Raw genomic sequence first — 10,676 nt, 5'->3', positions numbered from 1 at the left:
CGAACCTCGTTCCGAGCCTCTCGCCCACTCGCTTGATGGTTTACATTTAAGGGAGGGAAAAGCATCAGTTTGTAGTTTATATCCTACTGATTTCTCAAATTGGTAATAATCATTAAAGTTTTTATGTAAATATGATAATAAAATGGTATGTATTTTTCTTTAAAATTCTAGTTATTTATTAGGGTTTTTTTATCTGCCTCTATATTACAGCTATACTTTAGTTTGGACTTGACTTATAGAGAAAAAACATCTTAGTAACGTTGGTAGCAAAATATTCAATAAGTAATATATATATATATATATATATATATATATATATATATATATATATATATATATATATATATATATATATAAAGTTTTCTCTCAAAAGCCACATTTCTTATATTAATCGCATAAAAAGAAAATATATTGTTTGCTACTGGTAATCATATTCATTTTCTTAGCCAATTTGTTACTCAACAAATAATTTTAAATCGTAATGGTATGTTAATATATATAGTTGCTTGTAATTAGTAATTACTTAAAGAGTTTAGTTTATTAATTTAATTTTTATATATTAACAATTATATGAGATTTTAAACTCATTAATTTATTTTGTAAAAGCATTATTAATAAATGTAAATCTTGTTTTATAGCCTTATAGAAACATATCAAAATTGGATTCTTGTCTGTATACTGTAAATGTATACTTAATCTATAAAATTTGAATTGTAATGCTCATTGTCAAAATCAAAGCTTGCGATTCTTTTGAGTTGAGACTTGAGATGGAAGATGGTGACAATGAACGTTGTATTTCAAATTTTATACATCTAAATTTCTTTAGATATTTAATTTGTTTGGCATGTGACAAAATTAATTAGTAATAAAATATTAATGGATGGATGATTCAGATAATATAGGTATGATCCTTTTCTAAATAAAATTTGAAGTTTAAAATTGGTAGATGGAAAAAAAATCTTTTAATGATGCAATGATGGGCAGTTAATATTGCAACACAGTATATATATATATATATATATATATATATATATATATATATATATATATATATATATATATATATATATATATATATATTGTTTTTTTACTGATCAATACATCTATATTTATATATCTATTAAATGAGTTTAATGTTTAATTTTACACTGTTTTTTAATTATCAATCACTTATTGACTTATTTTAAAGATAATTATTTTAAAAATTAATAAATTTAATAAATTATGATAAAATAGTTATATAAAATTCTTATTATCATCAAGTATTTATCTATATTTATATTCATACTTACATATCTATTACCTTTTGTAACCAAAACAACAACATATCTATTAAATATTTAAGTACATTTAATAAGAAATGACGGATGATATATCGGAATAAGAAACTAAACAAAAATACGATAAAGATTAAATAAGAAAGAATGAAAATTCAAAATTAAAAAGGAAATTTAAAAATATAATCCAATAAAATCAATGATTTATTTGTCCTAAGTTAAATAGCATGTCTCCCACAACCACTTAGTCAAAGATTAATCTCCAGCTCATTACATAAATTATTAATCATTTTTTAACACGTGTACGCAACGAAACATTATATCAATCATATGGGTTCAAAATCAATGAATATGATCACATGCATTCATGATTGAATATGACTTCAAAAAAATTGATAATAATTAATTAAAAAGTCTGAAAAAGAAAAAAATATAATATAATAAATAAATAAATTCCCACAAGTTAATTTATAATTGAATCAATTCAGCAAATATAATACTGATTAACTAAAAGGTTATAACGAGAAGTGCAACACATATCATAACGGCATGAAAATTTGTGCATAAAAATGAAATGAATAAAAGGTCTATAATTCTTGTAAAAAAAACTTGTTATAATTCAAAATTTTATAATAAGTCGGTATCAAAAAATTAAAATAAGTTGCTTTTAAGGATTTGAAGTCAATTTTGTTTTAGCCGGTAGGATGACACAAAGTTCTCCTCCCATAATAAAAGAAACATGAGACAAATTTTCTACAAATGAAAATTAACAAGACTTTATATTTAACATAAAGAAATTAAACATTCTACTATTAACATAGCTTAATCATTTACCAAAAAATTAGGTCAATTTTAATTTCTCAATTAATATATATATATATATATATATATATATATATATATATATATATATATATATATATATATATATATATATATTGACAAAACTATCAATAAGCTAACAAAAAGTTGACTGTTAATAAACTAATCAGTTAGTAAATTTTTATTTTTACACTTTCATTATTTTGCATAACCTTTTTTATTACAAAAAATTTAAATGAGTTGAGTCTTAAAAACTCTAGTGAGAATTATGATAGACCTCAAGACATAAGAATATTTACAAATTTATCCACCAACAAAATCTTTATTTTGATAGCCAAAGTCAAATTCACATTCATGTAACATATGAACTTGTTTCTTACTAACTAGTATGTTGCCATTTTTATGTAACCTAATCATAAGAATTATATAATTTTAAACCAATTTCAATTGTGACAAAATTTAAATTATAATTCCTATTCCATGGCATGCATCAAATGGACCCTAAATGAATTAGACATATGCTCTTTTTTAATTTCTATCCAAACATCTGACCTAAAACTTGATTGAGACTTGGGATGCGTTGAGTAAATAATTTAATTAAGTTTTTTTATCAGCCAATAAAAAAATTATATTGCCTTTTAAAAAATTATATTGCTCAAGAAAGCAAGGCAACAGCAAATAATTTAATTGTTTCACTAAATATATACTTGTTATGTAAACATTTATGTAAAGCTTTTTTTATAATTAAAAATAGAATTAAATTAATTTTATATAAGTTATAAAGTATTTTCATAAGTTATTTTTTAGAACTTTAAAATAAGTTTTGAAATAACTTATAAACATATTATAAGCAATTTTTATAAATTTTCTAAACACTTATATAAATATATAGTTATGTTATAAAATAAATCCAAACAAACTGTAAATAAACCATTTTCGTACTTGGTTGATGCCAAAAGCTAGAGCATCCAGTTTCAGGTCACTAATTGTTAGTTGAGTAGGGTAAGTAGGAGTGAAGCTTTCCTAAAGGTTGGGGAACCCCAATTTCCACCTAATGTTCTGCTATTTATCTCAACCCAGTCAATGTTTTTATCATAAAATCTTAAGCAACTGGAAAGTTGCACCCTTGATTAATTCCTTTAATTTCTTGGATTAATCAAATAAATGATAATGAATCTCTAAACCCTACAAATAAAGTAGAGCAGTAAGAAGGCCCTACCTTGCGGGTTTGCTTTGCACTCAAAGATTGAAGATTCACCGCACTGGATCCATTCTAATTGGTCCCCAAGCCCAAACAACCAATTTGTCAATAAATTAACAATGCCTTGTATGATTATGATTTGGTAGAAAAGATTTGCCCATTTAATGTGAATGATCAACTAGTCTTGTTGACCAGGCACAGTGTTCTCATTCATTTCCCTTTTGTTATTAAACTATTATGCTATTATGATTCATGTACGTCGCAATTCGATCTTGATTTAGCTTTCGTAGTACCATATCGTGCCATTCTTCTTTTAAATCTACATAAATCCTTAAGTAAAGTAGTGATGTTTAATTTAAAGGCATGATATGCAAAAGGGTTATCTTTTCATGAAGGGCAGAAAGCATAGACATGGATTAATTATCAAGTCCCTAACTTCACTTGTTGGAAACACAAGAGAATATGGTCCCAAGATTGTGTTAGTTCGAGTGATTAGGCATGTGGCTATCAATTTCGTAGGCACCATTGAACTTGAACTCACTAATCATTGAGTTAGACAACTCAACATTCACCTAACATGTTGCTAGAATAAAAAAGAGCAACTCAACAATGACAGATTTCAATCTTCATGTTTGTCGTGAAGAAAGGAGAAGCAGATTATAGTTCCAGCCTAAAGCTAAGTCCTTTATTATTTATAATTTGAACTGGGGTGGGAGATGGAGGCGTTGTCATGGATTAAGTTAATCATGTTGGTTTCAACTTTCAACTCATCTTTTGGTTATAAAATTTGAAAGCAAGAATCTAGCTACTTGGATTACATATAGAGGTTAGCTTTCAGAATTAATAACTTGAAAGATGAATTGTTATCAACTTAATCATCATGCTTCTCTTTAAAAAAACTTAATTATCATGCTTAATGGGTTTTAATTTTAGAGGCCGAGACTAAAGAAGGCACTTGGCATAGTTTTGCCGAAACTTGGGCCGGCTTATCACATGTATGTTCTTAAGTACGTGTTTGATTAATTAGTGTTTTATAAATTTTAGATGGATCACGACGTGTATCTTAATATATAGGTCTATGTAAAGTTTATAAACAATGCTGGACTTTTTTTTTGGAAGGGGACAATGCTAGGGTTTAAATCTTACTAGAAACACTTTGTAATTGGGAGAAATATACATGGCTTTCTCAATATATATTATCCATTAAGAGGGTAAAAAGTTTTACACAATTATTCAATCAAACTTATTATATATGATAAGTTTATTGACTTTTAAAAATTATTATCTTAAAGTAATTCAAACGGTAATTTATAATTAAATAATATAGTAAAATTATTTCATATGTATAAACATTATATGTATATTGCTTAGTAAGAAAAATAAAAATAAAAATATAATGTACAATGTGAAAAAAAAGGAAGAGAAAGATTTAGATAATAAATAATTCTATTGACCCTCCTAAAAAAATAATTCTATTGGAAAATGAAAAAGAGTTTTTTATTCTCTTAAATCTCACTTGTTGAAATAAGTTATGGAGTATTAGTAATTAATATATTGAAGCTAAAGTTAAATTATTTGAATTATTCAAGTTGGATCATCGATGAAAATAATTATTGTAAACTTTATTTACATCTCGATCAAATTCAAGTTAGTTAGACTCATTTTTCCACAAACGACGGGATTAAGAAGAAAAAAAACTCACATTACTTAATCCATGAAGTAGTAGACGTGTAGATTTATATATTTTTCTTTCTTTTAATAAAAAAAAACTTGTGTGATGTGAGATTATTGTAGATTAGGTTATGGTTTGAATAAATTTACTCATAAATATTTATTGCAGAAAAAAATAAAAAGTTAAAATAAATTATTTTTAACAATAATAATACATAAATACATTATTATTTTAAACACATCTTCAATGCTTATTATTTCTTTTTATCTCTAACTTATTATCACATCATAAATCCTATCATATTTATATTTTTTCTTTCTTTTTTCTCCCTCTCTCTAGGTGTCAAATAATACATTGGGTGTTGATGTAATATTTTCTTTTTTAAAAGTTAAAAATAACTTATAAACTTCAATTTTTTTTATAGAAGTTCCATCATTTAACTTTTTCAAAAACCTATGTGTAAAATTAAGTTAATTTTATCTGGTTAATGAGAAAACAATAATTCACTTTATTTTCTAATTTTCTTGTTTTTTACGTATTTGTGAAGAAATTTTATCAAAACACAACATAAATAAGTTTTTTTTTGTCTGATTCAATGAGGCTAAAGCCCAAAAATGAAGTTAGAGAACATAAACGGTTGCTGACGCATCATCAAGTAACATGAACGTGAAAACTCAGGTTTTTTTTTTATCAAGGATATATTTTTTTGTTATTTTTTAATCGGGGGTAAGTTTTAAAAAATTACCTAGAAGGGAATAAGTTGTAACATGTATTACGACTTCTATTATTTTTTTTAACTGAAGTCATAAAATTATTTACAATTTCAGTTAATTTTTTTTTACGATTTTGAAGTTGTGTGATTTTTTTTATTTTACGACTTTAAAGTCGTAAAACTCTTTTTTTACGACTTTGAAGTTGTAAATGATTTTTTTTTTTAATGTTTAAGTTATTTTTTTTCAAATTTATAATTTTTTACAGTTTTTTTATTATTTTTAATAAATTATTTAAATGTATAATAACTAGCATTAATTTGACTTATTATTAGTAAATTTTTTATGGTTTTATTTTAAATGTTATTAATTTATTTTAATATTTTATTATTTAAAATATATTATATATTTTTAACATTATTTTATTTAAATATTTTTTATTTAAAATTTAGATAATCTATTAATAAAAATACACAGTAAAATTAAAAATAACATAATTAATACATTAATATAAAATGCACAATACAAATAAAAGAAAAATATAAAAGTACAAGTTATATTAGTCATGTACTTGTGTGTATGGACAGTTAGTAAGATTATGTCCCTCACTTTTACATAATGAACATTTTTTAGACCTATTTAGAATTGGTTCGTTCATCTCATTATGTATTTGAGTAATAGTCAAGCTTCCTGATGTCTGTTGTCTTGTTGATAAACTTTGAAAATGTTTTCCAACTTGTATACAGGGTCAACAAAGCTATCATAATTTAAATTGTAAAACACACACACTACAATTGCATGCGAGCAAGGTAGTCGAAGTGCTTGAAATTGTCCACAATCACATGACCATTCATTCAATTTGACAGTGCATGCCATTGCTCATCGACCAAGTCGCGTATTTGCAATTTCTTGAACCTCAAACTTCCTTGTTTCTTGAACATACACGAGAACATAATGCGAGGTAGCAATGTGTTGATTTTCTTGTATCATGACACATACGTCTTCAGAGTACCTATGTCCTGCCTTTATCATATTCATGATTTTGATGCCATTAGATATGAGAGGGAGAACAAATATGTTTTGGCCTCACCATTGTCATCACTGGATTGTCAAATGAAATCATTGGAATGATTATATTGTTCATGGTGAAATGGACCAAGGTTTTTTGCATGAAAATTCAGAATACATGCAATGATATGTGTGTCGAACTAGACGATATATATCATGTGAAAGAGCACTATCTACTGAGGTTGTAAATATACTTTACAATTTTTAAAAATTCTTGATATTATTATTCATTATTATTTCTAACTTTGTAAATTTGAATCACAATATTATCCTAGTCATCACCAACATCAATCATATGTAGAATCCAATGCACCTCCAGTACATGTTCCTGGATTTATGTCTCAACATCATCTATCACAAGCACAATATCAATCAGCAGGCTTCTTTGGATACGCGTCTCAAGGATGTCAGCAAGCTTTTCAATCAGTAAGATTCTCATCATATATGTCTCAATATTCATTTCAAGTTCCTTCTACCTCAAATGTTTTTTATGACCCCTCACAAATGTTTGCCACCACTTTCTCAACACTCCACCATCTTCATATAATCTATCACCATCGACTTTTTGTTATCGTTTATCATTACCTACTCAAATGTATGACATGGGTCATGAAGATGAGGAGGATGATGATGATAATAACAACAATAACAATGATGATAATGATAACAATGATGGTGATCATGTCCCTCAACAACAACACACAATTACACGTCGACATCCTAGAACAAGAACAAGAGGAGGTAAAGGTTGTAGACAAGAGGACAACAAACACATGAAATCCAATCCAACAAAATGAGAGACCGAGATGCATATCTAGAAGAACTCGTTGTGAGACATCATCTCTTTATTAGTTTAACAAATATGTAATTTTCATTTAAATATAATCAATTTTTAAATTAAAATATTTCAAATTTTTAATATCTCCTTTTAATTTTATTATATATTTTTATTAATAAATTATCTAAATTTTAAATAAACAAAAACATTTAAATAAAACAATATTAAAAATATATAACATATTTTAAATAATAAAACATTAAAATAAATTAATAACATATAAAATAAAACCATAAAAAAATACTAATAACAAGTCAAATTAATATTATTTATTATACATTTAAATAATTTTAATTTTTTTAAAAAAATCATAAAAAACTATAAATTTGAAAAAAAAAAACTTAAACATTAAAAAAAAGTGAAAGTCGTAAATAAAAAAAAGATTTTACGAATTTAAAGTTGTAAAATAAAAAAAAAATCCTACGACTTCAAAGTCATAAAAAAATTAAATGAAGTCATAAATAATTTTACGACTTTAATTTAAAAAAAATAGAAAATCGTAATAAGTATTATCCCTTATCCTTTTAGTATTTTAACTTCCTCCTGATTAAAAAATAACGGAAAAATATACTCCTTTTGCTAAAAAAAAGCCCAAAACTCAAACTCGAATCCTGGGTTCATTGAGGAATGCATGCATTGCTAGCTAAAACATCAGCCACAGGCACAGCATTACACTCGGGGCCGGTGAAAACTGTTTAGTGAGTCATTCAATTGAAGACTTTTAAAGGAATTGAAGGAAATAAGATAAAGATTTTATTTATTTATTTTGAAGATAAGATGAAGACTTAAAAAAAAAAAAACTCAAGTGATGCCTCTTTGTACTTATCAAATACAATATTTATTTGAGCTATTTTCCCTTACTTCTTTGTTTGCATGCATGCGCATGTTTCTGCTCCTTTTCTTCCCTTCTTCATTTTCCATTCTTTTCAGTCGAGTTTAATTTTTATGTATTGTGAGTATTATTATTTTTTACATTATTAATTAATAAAAAATATGACTTTCAAGTTAATAAATTTATTATATATGTCACCTGATAACTAGATGACCATATAATTTTTTTTACATGATCATTGTATTAACCTTTCATTTCCTTTTCTAACAAAGTCCCCTGCACCTAACGGAGTGAAAATATGAAAACATCTATTGACTTTTGTAAAATAAACATAATGGTACTTTAATTCAAATTAAGAGTTGATGCATTTTTATTTACATATTTTTCTTGTCTTAGAAAATCAAAGTTAAAAAAATGATATTGGTTTAAAAAATATTTTTAATATCTAAAATATGTTATTTATCAAATTAGTTCTTATTTAATTTTATTCATTTTTAGTTCTATAAATTATAAAATAATAAAATTTTAATAGTAGATATGCGGAAAGATACTTAAATCACATTATTTTTTATTAATATTAGGAAATAAATAAAAATAGTATATATTTTATAAATCACAATCATATTATCACTTGAGGATATTAACTTCTTCTATTTTTTGTTGGGTATTATATGGGGCTAAAAGCCCAAACTAAACACCCCAAGCATAGGACTAGCACAAAAATATGCCAAAAGTGCAATCTCGATTCACGGGGGAGGATCTAAAAAAAAAAACAATGACACCCTCAGCTAAACATGTAATACCTTAATTTTGTTTAATGAAATTTTGCTTAAAAATCATTTAAATAACAAATAGTATGGAATACATGTCATTAACTTTTAAGTTTTATTTTCAAGTTGAAAAAATATCTCATAATTTTTTTCTTTTTATAAATAAGATAAAGTAAAGTAAGCACCTTGCTTAGAAAACGTTTAATTTTCATGTCGCAATTAAATCTGTAAATAAATGAATGCATATTTATAATAGAAGTCTTTGCACATAAATAAAACAAATAAATAGTGTCACGGTAGAAGAAATAATACATATACAACCCAAAGTGTAAAAATAGTGAAACGATTCATGTACATTTGCTACAACAACAAAAAGAACATTATAGTGAAGATCCCGCCCCTCAAAATGCATCAAAATATAGAAAAAATTTAGGACTAAAAGTATTAAACTACGCCTAAGGTATAAATACAAGAAGGTAATCAATCCTCCTTCTCGAATGACGACTCCAAGTCTCGTAGCAACTCGTGATATTCTTCCTCGTCCTTAAGTGTCATGTCTGTGTAATCTCCCTGGTCCTCAGTGACCTACACGAAACGTACTAACTACAAACTCAAATCTCTAACTCAGGACATTACCTCTTGCATCAAACCTCATTGGAGTCACTACAAATTCTTGAGCATCGTGAGGCACCTCCATGTCAAGGTTATCAAAATCGAGAGTTTATGTAGACTCGTGAGAGCTCCGTAGATCGACTCGTAGAATCATAAGAGTTTACTTCATAAAAAAAATACCTATGAATAATAATTAAATACATTCAAAATACACCATTTTGCAAACAAAATGACAATAGGTTCATAGTTCATACTATTAGTCTATTACAAAACATAAGCTCTCAAAATTAAAACATTTAAATGATTAAAAAAACCACAAATATCTTCAAAGAACCATGTACAATCCTATAATAGGATCATCTCCATGAATATCATCACTTTCATCACCATCTCCATCATCATCAAGGTCTTCCTCAAATTGTGCATCATCATTAGGTTCCACCAAAATTAAATTATCTAGATCGAAAGTATCTACAACTAGATCATTTGAACTTCCTCCAACATCTCCCACTAATTCAACATTGCCATCATCACCTTCACCTTGAGGTTGCTCATCCTCATCATTATATCCCTCTTTAGTTATCCATTCACTGTCAGACTCAATCTCATCAAATGGAATAACAATAGTTTTTCTATTTTGTTTACTTTTCAACTTCAAGTTATACATCACATAAACCAAGTCATTTGAATTCTGAGCTATGAATTGAGTAATTTGTGCTCTTTTGACATTGCCTTCTATTTTAACTAAATCAATATTTGTAGTGATTTTTTCCCTCAATTACTAACTCGAATCTCCAACTCAGGACATTACCTCTCGCATCAAACCTCATTGGAGTCACTACGAATTCTTGAGCATTGTGAGGCACCTCCATAC

At 26.1% G+C, this 10,676-nt stretch overlaps 1 protein-coding gene across 1 annotated transcript; it reads right to left on the bottom strand.

The window, feature by feature from the left end:
• Positions 1-9,670: 9,670 nt before the first annotated feature.
• LOC114371748 (MATH and LRR domain-containing protein PFE0570w-like) lies at positions 9,671-10,469 on the bottom strand. Its single transcript, XM_028329094.1, has 2 exons — positions 10,137-10,469; positions 9,671-9,775 (listed from the first exon to the last, which is right to left on the bottom strand). Exons 1-2 carry the CDS (start codon positions 10,467-10,469, stop codon positions 9,671-9,673), a joined length of 438 nt encoding a protein of 145 aa, XP_028184895.1.
• Between the last annotated feature and the right edge of the window lie 207 nt (positions 10,470-10,676).

This window comes from Glycine soja, chromosome 10, assembly GCF_004193775.1.
Source record: "Glycine soja cultivar W05 chromosome 10, ASM419377v2, whole genome shotgun sequence".
NCBI lineage: Eukaryota > Viridiplantae > Streptophyta > Magnoliopsida > Fabales > Fabaceae > Glycine > Glycine soja.
Note: the sequence above shows the minus strand (reverse complement) of the source record. Positions and strands in the feature narration are given on the sequence as shown.

Coding starts and splice junctions, on each gene's coding strand:
- LOC114371748 (XM_028329094.1), bottom strand. CDS start 10,469: ATGTATAACTTGAAGTTGAAAAGTAAACAAAATAGAAAAACTATTGTT. Junction 9,776..10,136: donor CTATTATAGGATTGTACATG/GTTCTTTGAAGA, acceptor CGTTTCGTGTAG/GTCACTGAGGACCAGGGAGA.